General features: G+C 34.4%; 1 protein-coding gene across 6 annotated transcripts in view; it reads right to left on the bottom strand.

The window, feature by feature from the left end:
• CNOT1 (CCR4-NOT transcription complex subunit 1) overlaps positions 1-16,732 on the bottom strand; it is a 95,008-nt gene that overhangs the window by 34,042 nt on the left and 44,234 nt on the right. For all 6 annotated transcript variants that reach the window (XM_010967251.3, XM_010967253.3, XM_010967252.3 and 3 more), the window contains exons 10-16: positions 16,606-16,716; positions 14,179-14,349; positions 13,631-13,758; positions 11,461-11,701; positions 9,415-9,534; positions 8,612-8,734; positions 8,292-8,443 (exon numbers count right to left, since the gene is read on the bottom strand). In XM_010967251.3, coding sequence (XP_010965553.1) covers positions 8,292-8,443; positions 8,612-8,734; positions 9,415-9,534; positions 11,461-11,701; positions 13,631-13,758; positions 14,179-14,349; positions 16,606-16,716 — 1,046 coding nt within the window. The remainder of the gene's footprint in view (positions 1-8,291; positions 8,444-8,611; positions 8,735-9,414; positions 9,535-11,460; positions 11,702-13,630; positions 13,759-14,178; positions 14,350-16,605; positions 16,717-16,732) is intronic.

The following is a 16,732-nucleotide window of genomic DNA, read 5'->3' as shown; positions in this document are numbered from 1 at the left end:
ATAAGAAAGCTGTTTCACATTTGGGGGAAAAAAACCAAGGATATTAAAAGTACCAAGTAAAAGTCTACATTAAAATATTACAGCAAAAACTACCAAATTATTACTTGTGTCAACATGATCAAATAAATGGTTCAAATATGGACTACAGGGGGAGGGGGTCATGCAGGAACAGAGGATTAAGAGGCACAAACTATTATGTATAATATAAGCTATAAAAATATGTTGTACAACACAAGGAATACAGCCATTTATTTTATAGTAACTATAAATGAAGTCTATAACCTTTAAAAATTATAAATCACTATTATTACACACCTGTGACACAATACTGTCTATCAAGTGTACATCAATAAAAATAAAAAATATGGACTACAAATGTAAATGAACAATGAGTTGTTTTTTCATCCACTGAAGCAAGGGAGAAAAATATTAAAGACCATGGAAAAGAAAAGGGAGATGTCAGCTCTTAAAGGTGTGGGTCTACTTATTTACCTAAGTAGTAAGTGGTAAAACCATTAATTTCCAAAAGGCATTTCAGATAAAAGGACATGAGTAGCTATCTCCAGCCTCTGTATCTTGGTTAAAAACACACACTTTTCTGCCAATAAAACTTCATTAAAAAAAAAAACAAACTTCATAGAGATACCATATTTCATTTTTCAGATTAGAAGAGCCTCCATCAGGCAAGGTTACAGGGAAATAGACAAACTGCCTCTGGTTATACAAGACAAACAACTTTTATGGAGAAAAATTCTGCAACACCTAATAAAATTACACATTCATTTTTCCCTTTAATCCAACAATTCCACTTCTAGTGGGCCCAAACATACACTGGTAAAGATGATGGATGCAAAATGCTGTTCATTGCATTATTTGTGATACAGAATGAAAACAAACAGAATATCCACCAACAGGGTACTGATTTACTAACGGACATATCATCTGTTCAGTGGAGTACTATACGACAATTATAAGGATAAGGAAACTCTTGCAGAGATCAGTCAAATCCATACCACCATTGAGATCTCTTTTATTGCCATAGATGCACAAAATAACCCAACATCACACAAAAGAGAGAAAGAGAGAGAAGAAAAAGAATAGGAAACTAATTTTATGGCGTGAACTCTGGGATATATGAGCATATGAAAGAAGCATGATGCAGCAGAATATAAAATATACTACCTTTTCCACAAGAAAAGAGGGAAATATACATTTTTTTAAGGCAGAGATAACCCACAAAATAAAAATGGTTAACTACAGGACAACAGAAGAACAAGGTGGCGGTAACAGAGTTTAAAGGAAAATTTCCCTGAATTTACTTTGCTTTAGAATTTTTGAATTTGAAACCATGTCTATATTTTACCAATAATAAAAACAAACAAAAACCCTTTAAATTAAAAAAGAAACCATTCCAAAGACATTTATGCCATGGGTTAATGTCTGCTAGTTAATAGGTAATTATCATACTGTATTGGATACAAATGCCTTTAATTGTAAGCCACACCGTTATTTTAAATACTGGTTAATTCTAACGGTAGGAGGTCACCAATGAGATGCATTATTTCAGAGATGTTAAAAATGTTTACAACTGGGTATCTTAGAATTACTAAAATATGGTTAATTAAAATATTATTCCTTACTATTTCAGAAGAACTTGTCATATCTTACAGAATTTCAAACTTAAAAGAGCTAGACTACTACAAGGAACCCCCATAAATGCTACCCTCACCAATTATTTACATTTTGCCCTAAATATTTATTTAACCATTCTTTCTATAGTACCCACTCCTCCTAAACATTTTAGGTTAGATAGGTCTTTTATCTTGTATCTTTTATCTGTAAAAACTTCCCTGTGTATTTTCTGAGAATAAGGACACTTTCTTACATAACATAAAATAGTAACAATCAGGAAGTTTAACACAAGTTTAACAGGTATAAAATAAAATAGGCCACATTTCAATTGCATCAATTGTTCCCATAATGTCCTTCAATGCTATATTCCCCTCGGATCAGGATCCAATCGTCACATTGAGTTGTCATGTCTCTTTAGCTTCTTTAAATTGGAATAATCAACTTTTATTTCTGTCTTAGACTTGTTTTTTAAAGTACAAGTCAGTTATTTAATAGAATGTCCCTTGAGTTGTGTTTGTCTGCTATTTTGATTTTTAAATTTATTGACGGCAGGACTGTCACATAACTTATACGATGTCCTTTACAATGCATTTTATCATGAGACATATATAGAAGTGAGCCTGGTGACCACTTGACCAATAAATTAATGTGGTATGTGCCAGATATCTCTACTGAAAAGTTACTACTTTTCTTCTTTGTGACTAAGTAATTTGTGGGGAGATACTTTTAAATTACGCAATTATCCTATTCCTCAAATATTCACTCACTACTTTTAGCATCCACTGAAGTTTCTATTTTAACTCCATCATAATTACTTGTATATTTATTTCTGGAAGAACTTTCCTTCTTTGGCATTTATTTACTTTTAACAGTACAGACTGAATACTTTGCATGCATTATTACTTCATTAAATTCTTCAGGACAGGTACTTCTAATAAATCAATAAAAGAAACTAAAACTGAGAGTTTTGTAAACTATCTCCCTATACATAAATACAAAATTAATGTGCACTTAAATTTCCAAGAGAATATTCAATTCCAGATGGACTAAAATGTGTATATGTGAGAGGCCAATCTTTGAAGCTTAAAATTTTACAACATTTAGAACGTATAGAGCAGTGTTTTCCAACTGTTGCACTATTAGCACTCCAAACTGAACAATTCCTCCTTGTGGGAGGCTCTCCTGTACACTGTAAGCAGTTTAACAGCATCCATGGGCTTTACCCACTAGATACCAGTAGCACACTTTTCTCCAATTATGAGAATCAAAAACAATGTCAAACAACTTTGAGGAAGCAAAATCATCCCTGGTTAGAATCACTTATTCAGAGATATACATGAGGAAAAATTTTTTAAAGCAAGGAAGGGCAAAAATACAACTCAAGCTCTAAGTGGGAGAGTTAAGGAAACAGGACTGGAAGACAAAAGTTTAACTTCAAAAATGTTATCATTTAAGTCGCACAGTAGAAATCACAGGTGTTCATTTTACTATGCTTCAGAACTTATCAAAAAAAATACTCAGGACATAAGAGAAAATGGTGGAATGAAGACCTCCAAATATTCTCTCCTCCATAAAACTTACTATAACACTAGCAAAACTGTAGGAATCAATTTTTTAGGAACTTTACAAATTAACCAAAAGGCTTTTACATCAAGGGAATTCCAGAAAGACAGTAAGATCTTGGTAACAACAGCAAGTTTTACAGCATCTTAATTTGCCCTACTCCCATGCTCCCCTTCAGCTACCTATAGCAGGACTGAAAACTAATAGCCCACAACCACAGTGAAAACCAGCAGCCTGATGGCCACCAGAGAAAAGGGCTCAGAACTAGGTTGAAAAATCTTCAAAGCTTCATTCTTAGAGAAATATCATTATTTCACCTATTTGAGAATTCCCTGTGAGACCACAATGGCAAGGCTGCCTTTATTGGACCTAAGAGCTGAACCAAGACAAAAAGCCTTTCCCCCAACAGGTATTTGTAGAAAATACTTAAAGGTAATAGCTTTAACTTCTTGGCTGCCTAAAGTCAAAGATAACAGTTTGAGCAAATAGGCTAACCAAAAAATTTAAAAGGAAAACTTAGAGAATGTGATCCCCCTGGGTGGAGCTTTGAAAAACTCCCACATTTTCCCAGGAATCTAGAAAGGCCTAACGTGTGTACAGGGCTGTGCTGTATCTGGGCCATTCCCAAGAAAGACCTGAGAAGGCCCAAGTTCTTACCTCAAGCCAATCTTCAGACTCTGCTTAAGAAAGAAGTGAATACAAAAGTGGAGTTGTCTGGCTTAGTGTTAAAGGTATGTCTCAACACATGCACAGAACCACAGGGTAAAGAGTAGCTTATTGATTTCAGAGTTTAAGAAACTTTCCTATCTTTAGTTGATTAAGGCTTACCCAGAGATTTCAGTGGTCAAACATGACAAAGAACACAGGCATTATAGAATTCATTCAGAAATGATTAACAGCAAAAGAAAAAACCCTGGTGAAGGGGTAAATCTCATTCCAAGAATTGCCGCATTATTTAAAATTTCCAGTTTTCAACCACGAATTACAAGACATGCAACACACCCAGAGATACACACAAGAAAGCACGGCCCATACACAGGAATAAAATGTTATCAACAGTAACTGTCCCTCAAGAAGAACAGATGTTGGACTTCACCAGACTTTAAATCAGGTATTTTAATTATGTTCAAAGAACTAAAGAAAAAAAAAATCAAAAGAACTACAGGAAAGTTTGAAAAAGATGTCTCACAAACAGATCATGTCAATAAAAATTTTAAAAGAAGTGTACTGAAATGAAAAATTCACTACAGGTTCCCAACAGCAGATTCAAGCAGGCAAAAAGAATCTATGAGCTTGATGACAGTTCAGTAAATACTATCCAGCCTAAAAAACTGAAGGAAAAAAGGAAAGAAGTAAACAGACTGAGACATGTGAAACACTACCAAAGGTACCAATAACATATAGTGGGAGGAGACAGAAAGGGGCAGAAAAAATATTTGTTGACATAATGGCTGAAAACTTCCCAAATCTGGTGGAAACTATTAATTTATATATCTTAGAAGCTCAACAAATTTCAAGCAATATAAGCTCAAAGAAATCCATACTTAGAAACAACATAATCAAAACAAAAGAAAGAAAAAGAAAAAGAAAGAACATAATCAAGCTGTTGAAAGAAAAAAGACAGAATTATCTTATCAGCAACAAGGGCAACTTATCATATACAAGGGAGCCTCAGAGGGAAAAAAAATTAACAGCTGATGTCTCATTAGAACCTACAGAAGCCAGAAAACAGTGGGATGGCATATTCAAAACACTGAAGTAAAAAGAAATGTGAATCAGAAATCCTTCAACAAAACTACCCTCCAAATCCAAAGGAGAAATTAAGATATTCTTGGGTAAACAAAACTGAGGGAATTCATTGCTAACAGACCTGCCCTAATAAGAAATAATGAAGGAAACCCTTTGGGCTGAAATGAAAGGACACTACACAGTAACTTGAACCCATATGAAAAAACAGAGCACCAGTAAAGGGACATAGGTAAACATAAAACACAGTATGAATATATTTTTGCTTACCATCTTTTTATCTCCCACCTGGTTTAAAGGACAATTATTATATGAAATAATAACATCAAATCTTCTGATGGGCACACAGTTTATAAAGGTATAAGTTGACAGTAGCAGCACAATGACAGAGGAGGGAAGAGAGTTATTTAGGAGGAAATTTCTGCATGCTATTGAAATTCAGTTGGTATTAACTGGACAAGATTGTTTTAAGTTAAAATGTTAATTTGAATACTCAAGGGGGAAAACTCTAAAAAACATATAGCCAAAGTAGCAGCAAGGGAATTAAGCTGATCCATTATAAAATACCTATTTAATAGTAAAAGAGGCAGTAACAGAGGAATGGAGGTACAAAACAGACATAACACATAACAGAAAAACTAACAGCAAAAGAGCATGGATAAATTCTACCTTATCAGTAGTATTAAACGTAAATAGATTAAATACTCCAATTACAAGGCAGAAATGGTCAAATGGATTTTTAAAAAATAATCCAACTATATACTGTGTAAAAGACTCTTCAGATTTTAAGAGACACATATATTTTGAAAGTAAGAGATGAAAAAAGATGTGCCTTACAAACATTAACCAAAAGAGAACACTGTACAATGGCTATACTAATTTCACACTAGACAGCCTTTAAGAAAAAAATTAATAGAGACAAAGACATTTTATAATAATAAAAAGGCCAATCCAACGGGAAGATGTAATGGTTATAAACATACTTAAAAAGAGTCCCAAAACATATGAAGGGAGAATTAAAGGGAGAAATAGGTAATTCAAAAATAATAGTTGGAGACTTGCATACCCCACTTTCAATAACAATCAACAATACTATATTATAAACTTCAAGGTTGCTGAGACTAACTCCTAACTGTTCTCATCACAAAACATAAATGACTAATTATGTGACATAAAGGAGATTTTAGCATAAAAAACCTGACCTTCCAATTTAATATTTTTTAAAGTTCAAACTAAACTCAAAATAAGCAGAAGGAAAATAAACTCTAGAGCTGAAATAAATGAAATGGAGAACAGAAAAACAACAGGGAAAAACAAAAGCTGGTTCTTTGAGGAAGTCAACAAAACATGTTTATTTAGCTACACCGACCATACCCCACTTCAAAAATGGGGGTGGGGGCACACAAGAGTAGACTCAAATTATTAAAATCAGAAGAAGACATTACTACCAACATTACAGAAGTGAGAAAGATCATAAGGGTATACTGCAGAACAACAGTATGCTAACAAACTAGGTAAGTTAGATGAAACAGACAAGTTCCTAGAAAGACACAAACTGCTCACACTCAAAGAAAAAACAGAAAATCTGAGTACAACTATAACAAGTAGAGATAACAACTATCCACAAGAAAAAGCCCAAGACCAGAGGACTTCACTGAATTCTATGGAACATTTAAAGAATTAACACCAATCCTTCTTACAAAAATTACAAGAGGATAGAACACATATCAATTCATTGTATCAGGCCAATATTACTCTGATATCAAAACCAGGCAAAAGACAACACAACTACAGAACAATATACCTTAGGAATATGAACACAAAAATGCTCCCTAAATACTAGCAAAATGAATTCAGCAGCATATAAAAAAGAAGTGTATACAAAGACCAAGTGAGATTTATCCCAGGAAAGCAAAATTTTTAACATGCAAAAATCAATTATTAATATAATATACCACATCAATAGAATAAAAAACAAAAACCACATGATCATCTCAATACAAGCAGACAGAAACATTTGACAAAATGCTTTCATGAAAAAACACCAAACTAACTAGAATTAGAAGGTAAGGAAATCTCAAAATGAAAGGTAACTATAAAAAAAAAACAAAAAAACCCACAGCTATCATCATACTTACTGGTGAAACACTGGATACTTTCCTTCCAAATCAGGAACAAGACAAGGCTGTCTGCTCTTACCACTTCTATTCAACTTTAGACTAGAGGTTCATGTTAGAGAAATTAAGCAAAAAAGGAAAAAAAGAGAAAGAAGAAAAGAAAAAGAGAAAGAACAAGAGAAAGAACAAGAACAAGAACAAGAACAAGAACAAGAACAAGAACAAGAACAAGAACAAGAACAAGAACAAGAACAAGAACAAGAAAAAAAGAAAAAAGGCATCCAGATGGGAAAGGAATAAAGCTCTCTCTATTCACAGATGCTGTGACTTATATAAAATGCCTAACAATAAACATAACAAAAGTGTAAGACTTGTACACTGAAAATGACAAAACATCACTAAAAGAAATTACAGACCTAAAGAAATGGAAAAATATCCCAGATTCATGAAGTGGAAGACTCAATATTGGTAAGGTGGCACTATCCCTCAAGATGATCTAAAGATTCAACATAATCCCTATCAAAGTCCCTCTGGGCTTTGCAATATCTTTGCAGGAACTGACAAGCTAACCGTAAAATTCATGAAAACTGAAGGGACCCACAATGACCAAAACAATCTCAAAAAAGTAGAGCAAAGTTGGAGAACTCATACTTCCAAATTTTAAAACTTACTAAAAAGAGATAGTAATCAAGACAGTGTGGTACTGGCTTAAGGACAGATATTTTGATCAGTGAAACAGAACTAAGAGTCCAAGGGGGAGGGTATACCTCAATGGTTAAGAGTACATGCTTAGCATGCACGAGGTCCTGGGTTCAATTCCCAGTATCTCCATTAAAATAACTAAACCTAATTATCTCCCCCCAAGCAAACAAACAAACAACAACAACAAAAAGGCAAACAGAAATAACAGTCCAGAAAAAAACTCACACATTATGGACAATTAATTTTTTGAATACAATTCCAAAGGGAAAGATCAATCTTTTCAACAAATAGTTTGGCAACAAATGAATATTCACATGTAAAACTATACACCTCCTCACACCATATACAAAAATATTAACTCAAATGGACCTAATATATATTTTAAGTAGTACAGTACTTTGGACTTAAAAAACCGCTGGATAACCTTAGCTGCTGTCACGTTTAATCATTTACCCCTCGTCCACAATCAACAATTATCCATACAACCCAACTCCAATATTAAATAATCATTTTCAAGCATGCTCTTCTTACCCTGCACAAGCTTGTAAACAGGCCAACATGGTCGCCAAAGTTTCTGGAGGAAGTTGAGCACTTTTGGGCTGATCTTTCTCTGGAGCAAGTCCACCCAAAATAGAAGGACACCGCCTCTTTAAAAAAGTCATACATGCCTGGATAAAAGGCTCCTGAAAAACAGCAAGTCCCTCAGTGTATTTGAAATTCATCATTAATTGCTTTCAGGTTAAAGAATAAGCATTATGACTAAAATACGTATATAATAATTTCATTATCATTCTCTTCAGCTATACTGATCAAAAATTAGAAGCAGTAATAAATGGACAAATCCTACTTACTCCATGCTCTCGAATTTTATCTGTGAGCCACTTGTCAAGTTTGAGGTATTCACGACGTGAAGCAAGTGCAGCAAGGTCAATAACAAAGGCAAATGGAGTACCATTTAGCAGCATTGACAAGGCCTAAAGAAAAAGAATATAAGAAACAACAGGTCAAGCAACTGAGTGACTTTCCCTCTATCCCATTTTCTGCTTCCAGTTTTAATTTTCACAAACAAGTCTAAATAAAGCATACTGCTAATATGTTCTAGGTTATAATTTTTAAATAGTTCAGTATAAATCAATGGTAACACTTGTCCTTACTTAAAGTAAGATCACACTTCAAAATAAACTTTACCTTGTGCTTTTTCAACTAAGGCAAAGCAACACACAAAGCATGAAAAATTATTCCTATCCATTTTAAAAAATCTAAGCTCAGACTTACTCCAACCTAAGTACAACTACAACACCAGTTCTATATACCTAGTGATCAAAGATACCAAGAACAAGACAATTTGTCAAAAGACTCTGTTAATGGTAACGAAATATGCAAAAGGTTTGAAAGCCAACCAGTTTCTCCAAAAATTGTATCTCACAGGTTACATCTGAGAAAAGAAAAGGTCAAGTATCACTAGACATTTTTATACCTCTAAAATCACTCTCCTTCCAAACTCTTTCTACCTACAAGGCAAAATTCTAAATCTCAACTATTCTAGCTAAAAGTTAGTTACATGTGAATTACTCCTAAGGTATCTATGTTACATAAAAATGTTATTTCTTGTCATCAGTAAATAAAAAGTGTTAATCTGCCCCTCCAAACTCACCTTCAAGTCCTGGGCCACATCAAGTATTCGAGACAATTTGGCCTGATCATACTGTTCCCCTCGCATGTACCATTCAGCCATTGCATGCATGATAAGTTGGCGGATTGAAGGAGACTGTCCCTAAGAAAAGAAAAAGGAGGGTTAAATAGCAGTACTATTAACCATTTTGACAAGGTGATGCAAATGCTATTACAAATGCTGATTTTACTTCTGTTTATGTAAAACTGAGGCATATCAGTGCTGACAACAAAGCTCAAGCCTCAACCATTGATTGCAGTGATGTGTTTTTGTGGGAAAGCAGTTATTTCCACATCTTCCAAATGAAGCCTACCCCTGAAGTCTTGGGACACATACAACAAATTTAAATGTCTTATAAAAGCCTACCTATACATTTTCAAAGTCAAAATGTGATTTGAATATGAAGGTACATATCAAGGTTATATAATCCCTTAAATTAAATTACAAATTACTGGTCTATGAAAACAAAATATTTTAAGGTAATCATCTCTCATGTTACACAGCATAGTATTTAATCAGTATTTCTGGGAATAATTCGTACATTCTAAATCTAGCTATTTTCACAAATAACAATGCTTATTTTTTGTAATTTCTTTCTTCCCTTTTTTTTTTAAACCAGAAAACAGCCAGGCTTGGAGGACTGAGTTAAAAACTTGCAGTTGAATGGTAATTTAGTGAACTTTTCTCATAGAAGCAATGGCAAAGCAATTATTATCACTGTTTAAATCTCTTTCCCACAATTGTCCTAGTGACAGAAAGTCCAAGCGAAACAAGTATCTAAGAGTATCTAACCAAGTATCTAACCAAGAGTGGAGATCCAAGTCCCGTTACTCTGCCCTTTCTAACTCACAGATGTGGCGAGAAAGGACTAAGAATGCCTGGGCTGCACACTTTTGGTTCCATGTTTGATAAACATTCTGTAAACTATAAATCTATCACGTGATTTGCATTTCTAAAAATGAAGGTGGTCTGATTGTAAAGCATGAAACTAAGGCTAACATTTTTCATTTATGAAGTCTTAACTGATTTTTTAAAAGCACCTGTTTATAATAAACTATAGCAGGAATGACTAAAGAAAAGACACTTGAGAAGTAAGCCAGAAAGAAAAAGAAAAATATCATATGATATCACTTACATGTGTAATCTAAAAAAAAAGATAAATGAACTTACTTACAAAACAGAAACAGACTCACAGACATAGAAAACAAACTTATCGTCATGGGGGTTGAGAGGAAGGCGGTGGAAGGGACAAATTAGGAGTTTGGGATTTGTAGATACTAACAACTGTAAATAAAATAGATAAATAAGTTTATACTGTATAGCACAGGGAACTATATTCAATATCTTGTAGTAACCTATAATGAAGAAGAATATGAAAATGAATATATGTATGTATGTGTATGACTGAACTACTATGCTGTACACCAGAAACTGATACAACACTGAAAACTGACTATACTTCAATTAAGCAAAAAGAAAAGAAAGGACACTTGATGTAAAGGGGAAGATGACTACTTCTACATATATCTTTACTTAAAATGTAGGTGGGGGGGCGGTCAATGGACAAAAGACTATTTGTCAGATATATTCTACATAAATTGGGTTGGGGGAAGCACAGGGGCTTGAAAGATCTTAGCGAGAACCAAAATAAAATTTAAATGCTAGACTTGGACAAAACTTTTAAATAATGTCAATTAAATAGATTTGTGATCTTCTCTCTTTTACTGTTACCAAGTGAAATGAGAACCTTCTGGTTCTAAGATAAATGATTAAGTTCTTCCCTGCAATCAAAAGGATACTGGTACCCTAGCAATACAAAGCCTTCATAATACTGAATTTCTTTAACTGTATTACCTCTTTGCTCTTTGAAGTTTTATACTTTAATACCCACATGATGCTGAAAGATTTTAAGTTTTATGGAAGTGTGAGTTTTTCAGAGTGTCAGAATTCCAAGATTGACAATTCCTCTAGTTGGAACATTCTCAAAAGAATATCAGTTACTAAGACAAAGAAGTGGTCATGTCTTACCTGCCCATGCCATGCATAGTGCAAAATTATAGCTGAGTTAGGGTGGTTTCCAAGGAAAATTGGCATCAGAGTGGAGATGAGTTCGTGGCGCAAGGTGTGCCAGGAGGTGTTGATTTGTAGTAAGGCCAATACCAGCATGTCTGGACAGTGTTTGATAGGGAAGCTGAAGAGTTGTTTGACTTGCTCATACTGCCCCACCTCTGCGAGCCTCAGCAGAGATTCAATCAAATCCAAGCTCTTCCTAACAAGAACGGAAGTAAGATACTCTATCAATGAAAATCTAACTATACAAAATTCATTTTCCAAATAAGTGATACCAGCTATTAAAACAAAAACAAGTTGTTGTCATCTTTTAATATCTGAAAAATATTTAAATTGGTGCTGTTCATCTCAAACATATATGCTGCTATGCTTCCAAACTAATTTCAAAGGCAGCGCTAATATTAGCAGAATACGTGATGGAGAGCAGACACCACTGACCATTTACATAACCATGGACCTCCTTACCAAAGGCTTTTGTGATTAGTGTGAAAAATAAAAAAAGAGTATCAGTTTAGAAAGTCAAAATCCAATACAAACACAGACATAATTTATACACAAGGAAAACTACATAAAAATACAGCCTAAACACTTACTTAGGTAACACAAAGTTATAACAGGTGCCCCCTGATGCCTCACAAGTTCAGAAGTCCACAGAGCCCCCTATAAATTATTCTTACCCCAAGAAACTGAATTTGGTTGACCTTAATCAAGCCTCCAGATCTTATTCTACCCTTACTTAGTCCATGAAAATTATAGGGATAGATATCAAATTAAACAACATGAGGAAACAGATACCCCATTCCATGGGGCAGACTAGAGGATAAATGATTCTATTTCTCCACTAAATCAATGGCAAAAATTCTATTTAAAAAAAAAAAGAGGGAGAAGGAAGACTTACAGAATAAAAGAAACTAGGTGGACCTTATCCAGACTCTCAATCATGCAAACTGTTAAAAGACATTTTTGACACAATTAGGGAAACTTGAATATATAGCTTTATTAAGGAATTCTTAAATGTCTATGACATTTCAGTTTTATAAAATGGAAAGAGGTCTTTATCTGTTTAAATAAAATAAAACGTAGAAATGTGGCTGTACACATTACACTTAACAGGAAGAAAAAAAAATTGACCAAGACTGCAAATCCAATGTTGGCTATCAAGCACCTGGGGAAAGGATCCACTTTAGAACAAACCATTGCTTGGGTCTTTCAGAACGGAGATCAGTAAACTGCATCCACAAGCCAATTTCCACCCACTTGCCTACTTTCGTAAATAGCGTTTGGTTGAGACAGACTCACACCCATATTGTGCTACAATTAAAGAGTTAAGTAGTTGCTACAAAGACCATCTGGCCTGCAAAGCCAGATGTTAGCAAACCCTTTACAAGACAAGTTTACCAATCTTTGTTTTAAAAGATCTGGCAATACCTGAAGGGCTTTATACTGCCCTAAAACTAACCTCCACAGCCAGCACTGTTCCCACCCCCTAAAGACAATCTGTTCCATGTTGGAAAAGTGTTCCAGGATAGTATGGTTGGGGTGGGGGGAAAAGGAAGAAATCTAAAGTAGATGCCTTTGGGGACCAATCCAGCTCATGTCACCCCTCCCTACAGCCATGTGTGTATTATAACAGTGATGAAAGTACTTTTACCATCCTTACCTCACATCCCCAGAGAGGACTGACTTGAGTTCCAGGAGAAACCTCCTGAACCAGAGTCAGATTCTCCCTCAGAAATATGGAATTGAAACTCAGAGAAACTGGATAATTAAGCTGTAAGTATTAGATTTGATGGGTTGGCCATTTTGAGCCACTTACAAAAGAAAGAAGCAAGCAAATACAGAGAAGAAAGGGATCTAACACTAAGGGAGAAGTATGAACCTTCTTCCAAAATTTCATAGTTTCAGAAAATACTAACGGCAGACACTACAAGAGGAGAGCTGTATCTAGTGATCGGGGGACTAAAAATAGATTTTCATCCACCAATGCCCTACTATAATAATTTAAGGTAAGTAGGATTACTAAAAATACTGTTTCATTTACACCTTTTCTATGTAGTTGCTCACTATTAATTTTATATTTCAATTAAAGTAGAAGTGACCCTTTCAAGAACTAGATGAGAGTGTTTACCATGTGGCAATTTCTCGATTGTCATCCTCTGGTGGTGCTTTCAGAATATCAGTGGCAACTGTATGACAGGGATAATCAGCAAAACAGAAGATCTCTGGATTTATAAGGGAATGCTGAATGAAGGAGAGCTGTAACAAGAGAAAAAAGTCCTTACCACCACAAATGACTGTGAATGCTATAAAAATCTGAAACATTTTCACCAGGCGAATCTCAATCTTAAGATTATTAGAGTGAAATTTCCCTTTAAAATCTTAAATATTTGATCTTTCAAAACCAGACAATTCAGACAAATGAAAGATGTGTGATAAGGTAGCTTTGGAGATAAGCATCATTGAAACTATTAGGAACACAGTTTGATTGTTACACTTAAGCTGAGTCTGACTGGTACTAAACTATGATAATATTCTTTCAGAATTTATCAGTCTCTGCTATTCTCTGAGCTATGCAAAACAAATTCTACTTTAAAAGAAAATTTTAATCAATGGACAGATGGTACTATAGAAGTCATTATTTTGTTCCTCTTCTATAGCTAAACACCATTTGCCTACCTGGCCTTCTGCATGTTTCCAAGGTCTGTATATGAGGTCTACAGGAAACACTTCCATACCCAGACCCCTCTGAATACCATAGACCACATTATGAAGTCCTTTACTGTCACGAATTTGAAATCCAGGATGGTCCAGTTCATAAGTTACTTCCTTGAAATTCAAACTTGGGTTCTAAAAAAGAAAAGCATTTCAAAGTTTGATGAACAGATGTGTACATATTTTGATTACTTTATCCAAAGTATCCGAAGATCAAATCTGAAGTTCAATCAAGATATTCTAATTATAAACTCATAATCATCTGAATCTTTCCGGTATTTCCAAAGAGACTCAGAAATATCAAAATAAACTGGTTAGCAAACTGCTGTAACCTTTCAGTTCATGACAAACTTCTGAATACTTGAGTACATAAAGGGGAATTCTCTCTTTCCCTACTTTTGTCCAACAGACACTCCCACACCAGTATGGCAAGTAAGTAACTCTTCATTCAGTATCTCTTGTCTTTACAGAAAGATTCCACTACTCTGGAACAAAGTGGCAAAGACAAATTAATTATCTATCCCAAATACCTATCTTAATTAACTAAAGATCTCCCTTCAAAGAATCTAAATACATGCATCTGGAATAGTCTAGATTCTCTATGTCAAAATGACTAAAAACTCCATTCAAAAATGTTCTACAAAAAGGTATTCATTAAGCAATACGAGACTTCTTAAAGAAAACACAAAGCAAAGGAAACAAGTTTACAGAAGATAATTTACCACTCTGTACCAAGCAATAAGTAAATTTTGTGCTTGAAAGAAAAAAGGCTGTGCACATTTCGTATTTAAATCTCCAACCAAAGTATTATGACCAGTTTAATTTTGCTCTAAGGTGACTCCTTTCAATTCAGACTTTAATGCTTGCTTTGTATATGGTACAAAGAATAAACTCCAGTTGGGGTATTCACTCTAAGGCAACAATAGCATTCAGTAGATAAGATTTTTTTTTCTTTCTAAAATTTGTTTCAACGACTGACTGTGACAGTAGAGAACCACAGATGAACTGTGGAATAGCATTTTCCTCAAGGGAGATAAGTTTGGAAAATCTACAGGCATGCCTGTATGGTTTCCTCCTCCCATCCTTGGTGGAAAAACAAAAGAACAAATTATTAACCCAATGTGTATGTGAAATTGTCCTCTGCTCCTTGCCTACAAAAAACGTACAGAAACTCAAATATACGAGAAGAAAAAGGAAGAGGTTTGTTTAACTATACAAATCCACAGTAAAGGCATTCAATTTATACAGCTTTCACACTCTGAAATCAAAACAATGTAGTAGGTTCAGATAAAATGGAACTGTGTCCTAGTCTACAATTTTTTCAGAGTATTTTCAATAGGGCAATAAAGTTCAAAGATGAAACTACTGAGGAAAAAAGCATGTTTTCACCTTTGCAAGACAACCACAAGTTAAAAACAAATTAGTTAACTGGTTCCATAAGTGATAAAACTGTGATTTTATTTTGCTTTTCTCTCGTCACTTTGCACACTTTCTGCCATGATCATGTATTATTTTTTCCCCTCCAACACTAAAAAATAGGTTTGAACACCATAAATCCAGCTACTACTAAGGAAAATACAAGGAAAACCCACTGGTGATGTTAGTAGTAAGGTCATGTAGAGAACAGCATGATTCCTGATAACTCAATTTTACCTATAAGTTAAAAATGTGGAAAACTAAAACTGAGAAATAGGATATACATATGACCTGACACCTTACCAAGAATGTTATGTAAGTATGTATACGTAGTCTTTAGTGTTATATTTTGTTCCTTGACATTTTATGAACAAGACTGAGAACACTACATCTTGACTCCACTGTTCTCCCAATGACTAAATTTCATCACTTCTTCAGTATCTAGAAGTTTTACACTTTTACATTTTATTTAAGGATTTCAACACTTCAGGAGAGGTACTGTGTTTATCTGGGGACAACTATTATTTGTGGATATTCCAGAAGTGGAAATAGTAAGGTAAGTATGGGTTTTTATTATCCTATCCACCATAAACAAGGTTGGCAGGATTTTTGTTGCACCCTCCAGAAAACATTCAGAAGGCTTCATCTCTCCTCAGTAATTCCTTATGCAATCATTACTTTGTAACAGATCTATCCCTCCCCCCAAAATCTCACACTAACAACCAGCCAAATTACCTCAGCAGTGCCACTCAGAATTGCACAGCAACAATGCATAATGAACTGAGTTGGAATTTGAACATATATTATTTCCAGAACAAAATTATCTCAGACACTTCATTACTTTTAAGCCAATGAAGCCAAGAATTATAAAACACTATAGCTCTCATTCAGGTAGGCATTTTATTAATTAAAACTTTCTTTCTTTGGGCTACATCATACTAACATCATGAATATAAAAACATTACATGTACTCACCAGTTCTTTGAGAACATCAATCAAGACTTCTACATTCCATGTGTGCGCCTGTGCTCCATCACTTTTATCTTTTCCATCACTCCAGATACCACTGCCAGGAGCAGAGATACTCTGTAGAAGTAAACTC

This window comes from Camelus bactrianus, chromosome 9, assembly GCF_048773025.1.
Source record: "Camelus bactrianus isolate YW-2024 breed Bactrian camel chromosome 9, ASM4877302v1, whole genome shotgun sequence".
In the NCBI taxonomy this organism is placed as follows: Eukaryota; Metazoa; Chordata; class Mammalia; order Artiodactyla; family Camelidae; genus Camelus; species Camelus bactrianus.
The sequence above is the reverse complement of the archived record's forward strand: the minus strand, read 5'-3'. Positions and strand labels throughout refer to the sequence as shown.